This window comes from Leptidea sinapis, chromosome 4, assembly GCF_905404315.1.
Source record: "Leptidea sinapis chromosome 4, ilLepSina1.1, whole genome shotgun sequence".
NCBI lineage: Eukaryota > Metazoa > Arthropoda > Insecta > Lepidoptera > Pieridae > Leptidea > Leptidea sinapis.
Window position 1 is genome coordinate 7,464,489 of NC_066268.1, and position 17,710 is coordinate 7,482,198.

Sequence of the window (17,710 nt, forward strand, 5' to 3'; positions counted from 1 at the left end):
AAAGGTAATGCATTAGTAATAAGACCTTTCTAACTTAACAAAATATGTAATTACCACTGGTATATCTGAATAAATAAATAATATGAAAAGGTATATATTCTTCTTTATCATCAGGTATGCATACAATACTGCAATGGGTCAGCTACTTCCTGCCACTCACAAAATCAACAGAGTCATTACGCTCAATGCTTCAGCGAGGCTGGTCGATATCCGTCCCAACGGTCTACTCCGGTTTTGTGTCAACTTCAATATGGATCTTCGTCTACCTTACTGCCAGTATACTTCTTATTAAATTTAAGAAAGGTTAAGGTATCCCCTTTCTTTTTAAGTTCTTTTTAAAATTTGTAACCAAAATTTATGAACAATGCGGGACTCGAACCCGCGACAATTTGTTAAATTGTTTAAATTTGAAAGAGCGACATCTCAAGTCAATTTCGTAATATGCAATTATTGGCATTGAGCAAGTAATACCTGTAGATAGAGCCACAACCTGGGTAATGAACAAGACATACCAAGACTTACGAACCATGCGTCACTCGAACGGTTAGCTCAGTTGGAAGAGCGCTCGGCCGGAACCCGACAGGTCGCGGGTTTGATTCCCGCATCGTTCATAAATTTTGGTTAAGGTATATTACTTTAAAAACAAATAATTGTTAAGTATTTGTATAAAATTTCGTAACGTCAAATATATATGATATACTATATATAACTATTTTAGCTATTGACAAAATTGTTTGTGAGCTTTTTAAAATTAATCTTATTTTACAGTCGAATTTTAATTGACTTAATAATTAATTTGCTTCCAAGAAAACAACATTGTATCAAGGTCGTATTATTAAGCATTGAATTTTAATCATTCGAGGTGGAATTATAACTAAATACCGTATCGTATATATTGGCTATTTCTAACATATTCCACTGTCGCATTTACATGCTTGCCAAAGCTTGGTAGCCACATTTGTGCGAACAGGCGTGTTTGGGCTTGTCATGCATGAGTAAGAGAATCAACTAGACGCTTTAACATATTCATGATTTGTATTGCCAAGCGTATAAATACAATATTTCAGAATAAGTGACCGAAAACGTATATAATAATTCGTAAATATTCACGCAGGGGTTACGTAACAGGGCACACATTTCCAATAATTGCTCTGTTTTCATAATTAATACCAAATATCGTAATATGCTATAGTAAATTTATTTATATCCTGTTCTAATAAAACATTGCTATTTTTAATGGTAATTCGCACTACACACTCCCTTCTTTAGCAAAGAAAATAGAGACAGAGAGAGAAATATTGATTAATCTGATCTTGTAGATCAGGTTGATTAACCCCTCAATTTAAAACGTTAAGACGGAACTCTGCGTACAGAGAAGTGAGGCAGGTTCTCTAAACATTTGGTCTGTGGGTCGTTATTATGTTATTTAAAATTATAATAATAACTTAATATAGAAATATGACTTCTCTTCGATTGAGTGATTGATTATAAATAACAAATGAAAATCAGAAAACAATAGTCCTACAAGTTGACATTTTAATTTGATTTTCATAATACCGAGTATATATTTAAGTGTTTTTTGATATAATGTATTTTGTATGTACATTAGTGTTTGTGTTTCATAATACCAAAAATCATATACTTTTCTTGTATTTGATTGCTGGGGAATTTTAAGTATGATAATACAACTGGTTTAAATATAAAATATAATATCTTAAAGATAAGTCGATTAAAGACTAGAATATTAAACTTTTCGTAAACAATATTACTGCTATATGTATTTTAAAAATCTTCGTCATTGAACCCGCATAAAATATTACTTAAAACAATATCAAAGTTAGATCTTAACTTTTACAATAAATAAATTTAGGCTTAAAGATCTGAATTTATATTTGTTAAACTTTTCCCTTTTAACTTTGTAGATTCGGAAACGTTTATCTCTGCTACAAGCAGAATTTTTAACAATAATTTGTGTAACAAAATTAAATTTAATGTTTAGGTAGGCCGTTATTATAATGAGATCGACCTACTGATATTTATAATTAAGTATATTGTGATATTTCTAAATTATATAAATTACCACAGGTTAGGGCTATATGTAGTTGTTAAGTTTTTTGGTATTTTGAATAATTATGGCTGTATTATATCTAGAGTATGGGGTTGGTTGTGACTGTTATATTGTAGTTTAGTATTAATGTATTAAATATGAATTTAATTCACGATGTTACCAAGCATTCACTTTAATAAATTGCAATTTATTGATAAGTAGCTCTTCGTGACTGTACAATTTTAATTCACATAGGTGTAGAATATATTGGTGAATTCTATTTAAGTTTTGCCATTGTATAACTTATGATGAAAGGTCCAGACGAGAAAAATGTAGATAAAAGTGACACAAAATAATTTCAATCTGGTGTTTTCACTGTCCGAGTGCACTCGTGCTTACAGTGTACGAGTAGCTTATGAGTTGTCGTCCGAGTGCACTTGTGCTTACAGTGTACGAGTAGCGTCTGAGAAGCTATACGAGTGCACTCGTCCTTACGCTGTTCGAGTAGAATCTAATTAGTAATTTGAGTGCACTCGATCACAGAATAAAGAGTGTACTCGGACTGTGAAACCCACATTTTAGGCTTTGTATTGGATATAGAAATTGGTTGTAAATAACTAAGTAATTTTGTCAATGCTGTCGTGTCTTTTAATATATAATATCTGAATGATCGTGATCTTTGTTCGATATTTATAATTTTAATCATTAAACTATTAATGTTACCATAGCGTTAAATGAAAGGGATAAGCTTAGCCGAGTTTGCCATTAATTTACTGTATTTATTTTTTATCAAATATTATTATTTCATTAGAGTAATAAATACTTTGTACAAATTAACGCGTGGTCTGCTCAATTTATCTGATAATTAGAATATAATGGAAAATAAAGAATATTGATACAGTTTATTTTTTTTTCTGCACAGATATAAAAAAATATAATATATTGACACGAGAGTGGGTTATTTGCGTTCACTTTTTCTGAACTTGCACTTCGCCGGTCTGCCGCTGTTCCTCTTGTGGGCGGCGGTACCTTCAACGCGTCACAAGGCACCGAACACTAAGTCTCTTCTATCTTCTTCTTCTTCTTGGAACACTTCCACTTTTCACTACTTCTTTTTCTTTACACTTTCGAGTCAGAACTAGAACAGCCGTAGGCCACGCTTAGTACGGCTTATATTATACCCCCGGATCCGTTCCATTATCAAAATGATACTCCCATTCCATCTTTAAATTTACATTGTACTAGAAAATTCTTTCGGTCAAAAAGGTCGGTGTATCGAACCCGGGTCTACAGCGTCTAAAGTAAACACTTTTACGCCAAATTATCTTTTGAAATTATCAATGTGTTGAAGTTTGACAACTCTCGTCATGTACGTTGCTGCACGATATGACGTTTGACAACTCTCGTCATATACGAGTACGTCGAAGCGTTGCTACGCGACAATATTATTTACAATAATTGCTATGTTTTCATACTAAATATCATAATATGGTATATCAAATCAAATCAAATCAAAATCAGTTTATTCACGTAGGTCACGGAAATGCCACTTATGAATGTCAAAAAAAAAATCTTATTGAATCTACCGCTACTGAGCTAAGCGTTGAGCTAATGAGAAGAAGTAGTAAGAAACTCATTACCACTCTTTTATATCAAGATTTACATTTCCATCGATTTACAAATCATTTCAATTATAATATAATATATTAAATGATGCAACAAACATACTCAAACGTCAAATAGTCAATGTCTTACACGAGTAATGTATATCTAAATAAATATAAATTTATTTATATCCTGTTCTCAAATCTCGTAGAACATTGCTATTTTTAATGGCAATTCGCACTGCATAATCCTTTTTTCTGCAAAGAGAGAAAGAGAGAGAGTTCTTGCAGATCAGGTTGATTGATCCCTCCGATCAATTCAAAACGCTAAGACGGATCTCTGCATACAGGGAAGTGAGGCAAAAAAAATAACAAAAAAAACAACTTCAAAAACACTATTCCAAAACAATAGATATAATATGCACTAAAAAGTATAATTACGTGTCTTACAGCAAATTTAAGACTTGTACGGTTTCCTCATGGTTGTCATTGTCAGATTTGGACCAAAGTGCAATGGACCACACGGGAAGCACACGCTTTCAAATAAAATAGGAATTATCAAATCGGTTCACCCAGTACAAAGTTCTGAGGTAACAAACATAAAAAAAACATACCGACGAATTGAGAACCTCCTCCTTTTTTGAAGTCGGTTAAAAATAAAGTAGAATTGTGAAACGTCGTGGTCTCATAGTCACTTAAAATACACTGATAAACATTTGCGGCCATTTTCAATAACCTATCTATCCTTAGTTTAACTTACGGATACATTGCTGTCACCGTTTAATGACAAGATCTTATGTATGCATAGTTATGTCCAAAATAGTTATAGTCCAATGCTATCTGTCAATAGGTTATTGAAATGTAAGTAAGCGTAAAAGAATAGATTTGTCTACCTCTAGTAAGTTAAACTAAGAATTGATAGGTTATTGAAAACGGCCGTTAAAAGAAACTAGTAACGTAACCTTACTTGTCGCATTACCAATTAATAGAGTAAATAAGAATGCCTTTATTATGGTAACACTTGCTTTATTGAAAGTTGTCCTCAAAGCGATATCCTCAAATTTTAATTTGATATTTTGAGAACATTTTTTTGCAAATAATTAACGTGTAAAATACGATCCCACCCTGCTTTTAATCTTTTGAATATTATTATTTATAACCTTTCACAACACAATTCGGCATTTCACTGATTTTATGCTATGATAATAATAATAATATTGACACACTTTTGCCCCAAGTTAAGCATCTATAGCCTGTGTTATGGGTTACAAGACAATGATAAATTTAATACAATATACTTACTTAAACATACATATATTCATATAAACATACATAAATACATTTAAACATCCATGACTCGGAAACAAACATCCATATTCATCATATAAATGCTTGCACCTATCGGGATTCGAACCCGGGACCTCTAGCTTAGTAGGTAGGATCGCTAACCACTCGGCTATAGAGGTCGTCTTTTATGAGTGATGTCATACATCATTTGTTGGATATGCCCATCATGTAGGAGTATAACGAACACAAGACCCTACGCTGAAAAGGTACATAGCCACTCACCTAATCCCTTGGCTACCAAGCTGCTTGACACATACTTAAGTACGCAAACTTTTTAGGGTTTCGTAGCCAAATGGCGATATTCGTCATGTCTGTCTGTCTGTCCGTATATGTACAATACTGTTAAAACTTGGTAAGCAGATGAAATCTGTGAACCACATTAACATTTTTACACAAAAATAGAAAAAAAAAAACAATAAATTTTGGGGGTTCCCCATAGAATGCGAATGAGAATGAGAGAATTGCGTTTTTTAGTGAGTGACAATGAAGTACATCGGCTTCGAATGCAACGAGTTCGTGCCAATCAAACAGTCATAATATTATCATTCAAGCTGACAAAACACCTGCCGGTGAACACACAAGGAGTTTTAATTCACCCACCATTGACGAAGTGGCTGTTGTCATTGTGGAAGAAAATTTACAATCTAAAGCAATTATTCTTATTTCCAATATTTGTTTTATATTAACATATTTTATATTATTGGAAAAATCATAAAAAACATTATTTTGTTTATTATATACATAACAACGTTTGTCGGGTCGCTACTACCTATTAATTTTATATCTAAAGTGCTTTATCCATTTCCGTTCCACTACCTCTTATTTTTACGCCTTTAGTCTGTTGATATATCATAACAGACATTATTATAGTATTTTATGTAACAGTTGTATAAAAAGGGTCAAAAACACGAGTGGCGTTGGTGGGTGGTGTTCGCCTGCGGGTCACAGTGAAATATGTTCGATTACGGGTCTCATCGTAATGAATGACGCCTCTAGCAGACTATTGTCTGTGCCACCAAAAGAATGTTTTTTTGGCTTTATTATAGTACAGTAGACAATGCTTTTTTATGATTATAGACTTTTTCAAAGACTTTATCTGCCATTGAGTCTTTGAGTAGAGTATTAGAGATTAGAGTAGTCGATAAGAAAAAAATTAATAATATATTTTTGTGATTTTAAATAACATAATAACGACCCACAGACCACATGCATCACCAGTGGGAGGCTCCTCTGCACAGGATGCCGGCTAGATTATGGGTACCACAACGGCGTCTATTTCTGCCGTGAAGCAGTAATATGTAAGCATTACTGTGTTTCGGTTTGAAGGGCGCCGTAGCTATTGAAATTACTGGGCAAATGAGACTTAACATCTTATGTCTCAAGGTGTCGAGCGCAATTGTGGTGCCGCTCAGAATTTTTGGGTTTTTTTATTAGAACCCTGGGCGGCACTGCTTTGTAATGGGCAGGGCGTATCAGTGACCATCAGCTAAACGTCCTGCTCGTTCCTTATTTTCATAAAAAAAAACATTCTTAGAGAACCTGACTCACTTCCTTGTACGCAGAGTTCCGTCTTAGCGTTTTGAATTGATCAGAGGGATTAATCAACCTGATCTGCAAGAACTCTCTTTCTCTTTCTCTCTTTGCAGAAAAGAGGATTATGTAGTGCGAATTGCCATTAAAATACCAATTTTCTACGAGATTTGAGAACAGGATATAAATAAATTTATATTTATTTAGATATTACATTACTCGTGTAAGACATTGACTTTTTGACGTTTGAGTATGTTTTTTGCATCATTTAACATATTATATTATAATTGAAATGATTTGTAAATCGATGGAAATGTAAATCTTGATATAAAAGTGTGGCAATGAGTTTCTTACTACTTCATCTCATCAGCTCAACGCTTAGCTCAGTAGCGGTGAATTCAATAAGATTTTTTTTTTTTTTGACATTCATAAGTGTCATTTCCAGATTTTTTTAATCATATTTAAAAAATGAGGTTTTACCTAAATACCTTTTGTAATTGGTCTCTTAAATTTTAATTTATTTTTTATTTTTGGTGTGGACTGATATATTCATTAAAAGCACGTTCACTTACAGATACCGATAAAATATTTTCAAATGTAACAGCAAAGTCAAGAGTTTCTAAAAAGATTTAATTTTCAACTAACTGCCGAAGAAACTTAACTCGGCAATCGCTCGAAGCTTTTCAATTTTATTGTAGGAATACATTTTGCATAATCTGTAATAAATTTACATCCGATTAAAATAATGACATTACTTCTCTGGCACTTTTATAGATTACTTCCAGACGCTTAAATCACGTAATAAAACTTTTACGAAATCTTTATTGGTCGTTTTTTTTAAATAACAATTTCTATAATATTTTAATTTTATCTGGAGATATTAATTATTATATTTTAACATATACAGTTATTTTTAATGTTTAATTGGCTGAGAGAAGGAGAAATGTTTTGACTTTGAATGAGCAGCAAGTGACATAATGTAAAAGTAATATTAAAAAGAAATTTTTATTAAATTATTTAAATATAAAAGGCAAGAAATCTTTGCTCAAAATCATGCAGTGCAAATGAGCTCTCGTTATTAATACGTATCAAAAAACTACTTACCAGATCTCGTTCAAACCAATTATCTGTGGAAGTTTGCATGGTATATCATATATTTTTTTTAATTTTATCATTCTCTTATTTTAGAACTTACAGAGGGGCACACATTTTACCACTTTGGAAGTATCTCTCACGCAAACTATACAGTTTAGAAAAAAAATGATATTACAATCCTCAATATCATTTTTGAACACCTATCCATCGATACCGCGTATGGGTTTGATGAAAAAATTTTTTTTGAGTTTCAGTTCTAACTATGGGGAACCCCCAAAATTTATTGTTTTTTTTTTTCTATTTTTGTGTAAAAATGTTAATGTGGTTCACAGATTTCATCTGCTTACCAAGTTTTAACAGTATTGTACATATACGGACAGACAGACAGACATGACGAATATCGCCATTTGGCTACGAAACCCTAAAAAGTTTGCGTACTTAAGTATGTGTCAAGCAGCTTGGTAGCCAAGGGATTAGGTGAGTGGCTATGTACCTTTTCAGCGTAGGGTCTTGTGTTCGTTATACTCCTACATGATGGGCATATCCAACAAATGATGTATGACATCACTCATAAAAGACGACCTCTATAGCCGAGTGGTTAGCGATCCTACCTACTAAGCTAGAGGTCCCGGGTTCGAATCCCGATAGGTGCAAGCATTTATATGATGAATATGGATGTTTGTTTCCGAGTCATGGATGTTTAAATGTATTTATGTATGTTTATATGAATATATGTATGTTTAAGTAAGTATATTGTATTAAATTTATCATTGTCTTGTAACCCATAACACAGGCTATAGATGCTTAACTTGGGGCAAAAGTGTGTCAATATTATTATTATTATCATAGCATAAAATCAGTGAAATGCCGAATTGTGTTGTGAAAGGTTATAAATAATAATATTCAAAAGATTAAAAGCAGGGTGGGATCGTATTTTACACGTTAATTATTTGCAAAAAAATGTTCTCAAAATATCAAATTAAAATTTGAGGATATCGCTTTGAGGACAACTTTCAATAAAGCAAGTGTTACCATAATAAAGGCATTCTTATTTACTCTATTAATTGGTAATGCGACAAGTAAGGTTACGTTACTAGTTTCTTTTAACGGCCGTTTTCAATAACCTATCAATTCTTAGTTTAACTTACTAGAGGTAGACAAATCTATTCTTTTACGCTTACTTACATTTCAATAACCTATTGACAGATAGCATTGGACTATAACTATTTTGGACATAACTATGCATACATAAGATCTTGTCATTAAACGGTGACAGCAATGTATCCGTAAGTTAAACTAAGGATAGATAGGTTATTGAAAATGGCCGCAAATGTTTATCAGTGTATTTTAAGTGACTATGAGACCACGACGTTTCACAATTCTACTTTATTTTTAACCGACTTCAAAAAAGGAGGAGGTTCTCAATTCGTCGGTATGTTTTTTTTATGTTTGTTACCTCAGAACTTTGTACTGGGTGAACCGATTTGATAATTCCTATTTTATTTGAAAGCGTGTGCTTCCCGTGTGGTCCATTGCACTTTGGTCCAAATCTGACAATGACAACCATGAGGAAACCGTACAAGTCTTAAATTTGCTGTAAGACACGTAATTATACTTTTTAGTGCATATTATATCTATTGTTTTGGAATAGTGTTTTTGAAGTTGTTTTTTTTGTTATTTTTTTTGCCTCACTTCCCTGTATGCAGAGATCCGTCTTAGCGTTTTGAATTGATCGGAGGGATCAATCAACCTGATCTGCAAGAACTCTCTCTCTTTCTCTCTTTGCAGAAAAAAGGATTATGCAGTGCGAATTGCCATTAAAAATAGCAATGTTCTACGAGATTTGAGAACAGGATATAAATAAATTTATATTTATTTAGATATACATTACTCGTGTAAGACATTGACTATTTGACGTTTGAGTATGTTTGTTGCATCATTTAATATATTATATTATAATTGAAATGATTTGTAAATCGATGGAAATGTAAATCTTGATATAAAAGAGTGGTAATGAGTTTCTTACTACTTCTTCTCATTAGCTCAACGCTTAGCTCAGTAGCGGTAGATTCAATAAGATTTTTTTTTTGACATTCATAAGTGGCATTTCCGTGACCTACGTGAATAAACTGATTTTGATTTGATTTGATTTGATATACCATATTATGATATTTAGTATGAAAACATAGCAATTATTGTAAATAATATTGTCGCGTAGCAACGCTTCGACGTACTCGTATATGACGAGAGTTGTCAAACGTCATATCGTGCAGCAACGTACATGACGAGAGTTGTCAAACTTCAACACATTGATAATTTCAAAAGATAATTTGGCGTAAAAGTGTTTACTTTAGACGCTGTAGACCCGGGTTCGATACACCGACCTTTTTGACCGAAAGAATTTTCTAGTACAATGTAAATTTAAAGATGGAATGGGAGTATCATTTTGATAATGGAACGGATCCGGGGGTATAATATAAGCCGTACTAAGCGTGGCCTACGGCTGTTCTAGTTCTGACTCGAAAGTGTAAAGAAAAAGAAGTAGTGAAAAGTGGAAGTGTTCCAAGAAGAAGAAGAAGATAGAAGAGACTTAGTGTTCGGTGCCTTGTGACGCGTTGAAGGTACCGCCGCCCACTTTCAAACTTTCATGTATCTGCAAAGTTACATTGTCAAGAAAAGGGTTATATCCCCTATAAGGGGAATAACTGACTCTATAGATGTAAGAAAATAAGGCTCTATGGTGTTTTAGAAATAAAATAAATAAATAAATTACATTTATCATTTTCTATTAACTTGAATAGCAAATATTCGCTTAGTGTTTGTGGCTCTATTTAACCGACTTCAACGACGATTATTGTAATTTTTTGGAGTCAGTGTCATCCAAGATAGGTTTGTAACTACATATATAGTTATAGGTGAGATGTGCTTGAGTCGTGATGAGGCGAGAGACGAGAGCGGGTCGCGGCGGAAGGACACCGATTCAAAAAATAACAGTAATCGTAACTAGAATTAGATTAATTAATTAGATTGTATAAAAATAGGCAATTTTTTTTATACTTTTAAGTGCATAATTATATCTATTGTTTTGGAATAGTGTTTTTGAAGTCGGTTGTTTTTTGTTAAAATTTTCTAACATAAACTTCACATAACTACCTATTTATCCAATCACACCTATGTTTATCTTAAGTTAAATATGTATGTTATATTTTTACATAAAGGATTTACATTTTTTAAATTATTAAATATTTGTTAGTCAGCCTTTCATGATCTTTTGATAATTCGTATTGACAGAATAGAGCGTCCTAGTATTTTAGGCGTGACCTAAAAAGATTTGGGTTTTTGCCTTTTGCCAAGTGTGATCTTTTGCGCAGATTTGTAAGTTGTTATTATATTTTGATATTGTCAATGATATGTAATTGTCTCTTAAGCTAGGAATAAAATTAAATAAATCGAACAATGTCGAAGTGCTCTAGGACGTCACGGGCCCTATCTAAAATTTTATAAAACCTACCTACTATAAAACCAGTGGGAGGCTACTTTGCACAGGAAGCTGGCTAGATTATGGGTACCACAAGGGCGCCTATTTCTGCCGTGAAGCAATAATGTGTTAACATTACTGTGTTTCGGTCTGAAGGGCTCCGCAGCTAGTGAAATTACTGGGCAAATGAGACTTAACATCTTATGTCTCAAGGTGATGAGCGCAATTGTAGTGCCGCTTAGAATTTTCGGGTTTTTCAAGAATCCTGAGCGGTACTGCATTGTAATGGGTAGGGCGTATCAATTACCATTAGCTGAACGTCCTGCTCGTCTCGTCCCTTATTTTCATAAAAATATACAGTTTTACATATCAGCTATGTTAGAGCCATTGGTATTGTTCGTCGCAATGTAAATGTTCGTTCAATAAGTGATTTTTAATCCTATTTTGAATAAAAATATATTTGAATTTGAATGGCAAGCCTCCTGGTGGTTTAAGGCTGGTGGCTTGGGAACTAGTAAGGGCGCTGTAGTGAGACGCGACTTGCTTTGTCATTCTGCTTCCTTTTAACTTCCAGACTAATTTAGTTAGACATGGATTGCTGCTATCCGGAAACTACAAACGTCACAATTATGTCAGTCTTATCTTGAGCCTTTTGGTGTGGAGACATTTGACCCGGAAGGATCAGAAGTGCGGAGCATTTACAAAGTACGCGCCTCAAAAGGGCTACTGGAAACCCAAGAGCTGAAAGCTAATTCGGTCAACGGATGAGCCTAGTTATCCAACGCGGTAATGCTGCCAGTATTCTTAGTAGGTACCTAGTGATAGTTTTACATTATGTAATCATATTTTCAACTTTTTTTATAAAAATAAGGCAAGTCGTATCAATATACGACCTGCCCATTACAATGCAGTAGCGCTCAGGATTATTGAAAAACCCAAAAATTCTGAGCGGTACTACAATTGCGCTCGTCACCTCGAGACATAAGATTAAGTTAAGTCTCATTTGCCCAGTATTTTTACTAGCTAGGGCACCCTTCGACCGAAACACGGTAATGTTTACACATTACTGCTTCACAGCAGAAATAACGACGTTGTGGTACCCATAATCTAGCCGGCATCCTGTGCATAAGGGCCTCCCACTGGTAAATAATATTATAAAAGCACTGTTTTATTCCTAATAACACAGGCCTGTGAATTTGAAAATTTTTCAAAGCTGCTTATAGTCATAAATTTATCTAAAAATAAATGCATAGCTTACACGACATCCATATAATACCATTGACGGTCCGTCGCACAAACATCTGCATCTTAAGGCAGCTCAAGATAGAGGATGCTCAGCGACAGTTCTCGGTCTGCCTACAGCACATACTGCGATACTTTGTCCAGTTTGCACTGTGAGGAGCAGACAACCTTGAGGGTTTGATGGTGACGAGAAAAATAGAGGGTAAAACGACCTAGAGAAGCCGTAGTCCTAAACGATGTTCGGTTCAAATCTCCGACAATCTGACCCCCATAACCGCCACACTCCACCAAGCAAAGGAGCGATACCGATGGAGACAGCTCGTTGACTTACTGAATGTAAGTCACGATCCTCAGTAGCGAGTGAACGAGTAAGACGAAGTTTATTTCGAGATATAAATATTTTATTTCGAAAGTTAATTCAAATTGTTTCAGGTTTCTTTCAGTCAATGTAAATAGGCAGCTCTTACTTTGGTGATTTTCTCTTTCATTATTTATACATTCCTCTGCTTACCATAAGCGAAATGAATTGGAGATTCTTAGTAATTCCATGCAGGTAAATTTTATTTATATTTTCGTATATTCTCATCGAAATTGTGTTCTTTAATATGTATGTGTGAACTAAGTTCTCGTGAAATGAACTTGTAAAGAGTGCTAACTAATTTGATTCGTTTAACTTAACCAAGGCTTCATAACTTCGTAGATAAAATTATATTTTTGAAATGAAAACTTCTTTAGCATCAATATTATTTTTATGTAGATGAAAAGAAAATGCGACAGTAAATAAAGACTGATTTTCAACGTGGGAGAAAATGAGATATGAAGCATTAAACAGTGTTATGGTACCAGGCGAACATAGTTGGAGAAGAGAATGTCTTATGTATGATGCGAGAATACCTTAATATAGTCTGACGTTATGCGCACGACGTATTACTTACATTACATAGACACTAGGTGAACATGAATATGGTAGTGGTGATAGTAATGCCTTTCATAGCGGTTGAAATCGTGTGTCTTACTAGCAACATGTACCAGGACTTCATATGCTGTTTAGAGGGCCATGCACAATGCACATATTAAAATTATTATTCTAGTGCTCACTTGTTTTGGTTTTTTGGTGTTCGTGGTTCTCTTTTATGCTCTTCTTCGATTTTCCAAGGCATAGTGGGAGTTTGCTTGGGCCTCAACGTTGTACGTGTGCTAATACGTGTTTATGCGTGCATGCGTAGTACAAAGCTTGAGAAAAGGCATCATCACAACCATGGTGTTTTTACTATAAAATATTGTAATTTCACCGTTTGTTTTTATAGATTAAATAATCACGTAAATCATACATCTTAATGTGTGAAAGCGACTTCCAAAGATTCTGTTAATACATAAATATAGGCGCATCTATATAGAGCAGGGGTGCTCAAGCTTGATCTGCTGGCGATCTACCTCAAAATTTGTAGACTACGATCGATCGGCTCTGAGAGGCTTCAAGTATGTGTGATGAAGAATTGTCGTCTAGGTAGAGTGTCACGATGACATAGATATTAGTTTTGTGCAAAATATGCATTTTTTATTCAAGGTAAGTGTAGGTCTGCTCTTAAATGTCAATGAAAAAACTCATAATTATTATACATTTAAATATAATATTCTAAGCTTAACTAAAGAGTGACTTTGGATGTTGAAGCGTGACACTGCATGTCCTGAGCATACTTTTCATAAGATGGTACGTAATTACGAATTTTAGTTTATCATACCGGATTTTTTTCTCGAGATCGACTCAAAAAGCACTCGCGATGGAACTGTCGATCCCGATCGACCGTTTGAGCACCCCTGATATAGAGCATTACGAAATTCTAAGTACATCATGTTGACGTGTGGCATTCTACAACCCTGCATTTTTAGAGAGGTTTCTTGCCTCGCTTTCTAAACTTAAAAGGATGGAGTGTCGCATTTCAGGTAAGTGCCCCTTTAAATTAAAAGAAATATTATTATAACTAACTTGAATTTATTAATAATTTTGCTAAATAACTACATTTGTTGAACAGAATGGTATATGGCTATTTCACATATATTTGCGCATGTGGTATTCACCTTAAAAGTTCATGCAGTTGGTTATTAGACCTTTGTAACTTATCATTATTATAAGTATAATATTGTAACTACCTCTGGTAAATCTACATAAATAAATATATTCATCGCCGATGAAATATGCCACCATAATCAATGAGTGTATACAAATAGACTATGAACATTACTGCCACGAAATAAGGTGTTAATTTGAATGAATGTTATTTATATTAGTTATAGCATTGCAATACAAAGCTGAATTAAAATTATTGTAACAGACACATTTTAAAATATGTGTTCTAATTAGTAATCCGATACAATGTTGTACCAATTCATCATTAAGAGAATACAATTATCGTGTTACATTCATTTGTTGAATTGTGATATAGGTTTATTATCCCGAGGGAGTAAATTAATTTATTGCTTTGTTGATGCTATTGATAATAAATTTTATGAGTTGAGGTAGGTTAAGAGGAGATTAACACGTTTTGCTTCGTCAATGATATTTCGCTACCAGGTTTTTTTTATTTGCAAAGAAGGACAAACGAGCACACGTCAACTGGTCTTATATGATCACCGCTGCTCACATTCACTTGCAACACCAGAGGAATCACAGGAGCGTTACCGCGCTTTAAGGAAGGTGTACGCACTTTTTTTTGAAGGTACCCATGTCGTATTGTCCCGGAAACACCGCATCACTACATAGTTCATTCCACAGCTTTGTTTGTACGTGGGAGAAAGTTACTTGAAAAGTGCACTGTGTAGGAACGCCCAGATGGTGGGGATGATATCCTAATTTGTGGCGTGTCTGACCAAGGTGGAGTTCGGCGGCAGGAATCAGGTGAAACAGCTCTTCGGAACAATGCGATAGAATACACAATGAATCTACGTTTCTACGCAACGTTAAGTGATCCAGCCTAGGGCTTCCAATACCGCGGCCTGAATTCAATCTCGGTACGAATTTTCAATCCCGTGGGATCTCGGTCTTTGCGGGATCCCGCATATTTAAAAAATGCACATTGAAGGCAAATAAAGCAATGAATTAATCAACTCCATATTTATTTACGTACATATTATTACAATTAAAATAAGATCAATCAAATTATTTCGTTTTTTTCACAAAAAACAATAACAAATTTTGAATATAAGCAAAACAAATCGTTTTCAAAAAAATACACAAATACAATTAAAAAAATAACCCAAAAAAACACATTTTAAACTGATAAATTATCATTTAATTATTAATTTTGTAAGCTTTTAATTTTAAGTGAAAAGGTTTCCGAAGGAAACATAACATGTCCAAACTGTCGCTTGCTAAATTTTAGACGCAATATAGCCTGCAGCAGAAAATGCCCTTTCTGCTTCCGCACTTGTGGGCGCTTTTTTTCAGTCCCGCAATTCCCGCGCATTTTCCAATCCCGCGTGATGCGGGATTAGAGGCGCGGGATCCCGCAATACCGAGAACTCGGAAGCCCTTATCCAGCCGTTCAGGTTTACTTTGGACGGCTGTGTTTGCGTTTTTTCTTGGGGTTCCAGTCTAGGGATTACCCCCTTATAATTATACTTGAAATTGCTTTAGAGTGAAAGGATATTATCATTATCATCAGCCCGAAGACGCTGACCACTTTCCACTGCTGTACATAAGAGTGCTGTCCAAAGATTACCAATCGACCAATGTTGTTGCGGTCTCCATCCAATGTTCCATCACATTACATTCCATTCCATCATGTTCATACTATACATTGGTACATCCAGCTTCATTTGCAGCGTTTGATATACCGATTGATCGCTTCTTCATTTTTGAATTCATTAATCATCATATCAGCCGGATGGCGTCCTCTGCTGGACAAATGCCTCCTCTAAGGATCTCCACGATGATCGGTCTTGCGATACCCTCATCCAACTTATTCCGGCGATTTTGACCAGATCATTAGTCTATCTTGTCTACCGGTATGTGACTTTACTGCCCTTTTTTACTTTTCTGCATTCGCCAGGTAAAATTAGAATCTTTTGTGTCAATATATATCCCAATAACAATGATATGGTTCTATTAGTTAAATTATTTTGTAACATCTAATATATAAATATATTCAGTATAGTTATACACAATCAGCGTAGATATCCAACAAGGCAACGCTGCCAGTATTCTTGGTACACTTCCCCGGAATGATACTTTTAATTTAATGTTATCATAGAATTGTAAATATAATTATAAGATTTGTTTTCTTTGAAGAAATGTTACACGCATGATGTGTTTTTCCTTTTCTATTCATATACCTTATGAATATATTTAAATTTATTATTTATTTATCTAATTAAAACTGAAATGAAACAAATGTAAATCTTTATATTGACTCATCACGATATCTTTGGAACCATTTGGCCTAGTGATTAGAAATATTCCTTTCGCCGAGTGGAATTCCAATCGCATTTTTTTTATTATGAAACGACGTCTATCGGGTCAGCTAGTTAGGAATAAAGCAAAATGTTTTACTTTATTAAAATTATAAGAAATAGCACCAATTAACTTAAACCATTCCAACATTTCGTTGTGTTATGTTTTAATATTATGTGTTAATATGTGTGTTTGCTATTTTCAATGTGCTAATTATGTGTACAGTATTTTCTTTGGAACTTATGTAAAACGTGAAAGCCTTTAAGTGGCCTTCAGAATTTAGTTACTTACATAATTTGTAGTATTTTTTAGCTATAACTTTTTCAAAAAAAATAAGAAAAGTTAGTAGTAATAAAAAATGGACATGGTGGATTTCCACGTCGGGCATAGAGCAATATTGTCCTCAAGTAAGACTCGAATAAACTATAGCCTATGTCATTCACTGAAAAAAATATTAAACTCAATCCAGTAGTATTGATTTATTCATTACTGCCCGTGGCCCGAACGCGTTAAATTAAGAGTAAAACAATTCTTCTTTTCCTAAAACATGAATATTCCCTGCTATTTATGAATATCTAAATTCATACATTACATTTTTACTTATATAATCTTTACATTTTTACCTATTTATTTTATTTTTACAACAATTAATATATTACAGCGCTATTTTATAGGCACGCTCCCACCGGCCGGAACCGCCGCACACGCTACGTCCCGCAATTTTTAAATCTGTAATATCTTCGAAAATATTCAATTAAATCATATGTTTTAAAGGCCATATAGATCTATATTAAATCAATAATGTATTTAAGGTATTTAATTAGATAAGGATTAATGCTGTATTGGTTAAAATCGCATCGAAAATTAGCCATTATTTGTCGTAAAAAGTAAATGACAAAAAAGAATTATTGTGGGAT

General features: G+C 33.9%; 1 protein-coding gene across 2 annotated transcripts in view; it reads left to right on the forward strand.

Moving 5' to 3' along the window:
• Positions 1-2,948, forward strand: part of LOC126979705 (ABC transporter G family member 23) — an 88,934-nt gene extending 85,986 nt beyond the window's left edge. For both annotated transcript variants that reach the window (XM_050829171.1, XM_050829172.1), the window contains one exon: positions 115-2,948. In XM_050829171.1, coding sequence (XP_050685128.1) covers positions 115-308 — 194 coding nt within the window. In that variant the 3' untranslated portion in view covers positions 309-2,948. The remainder of the gene's footprint in view (positions 1-114) is intronic.
• Positions 2,949-17,710: the final 14,762 nt, after the last annotated feature.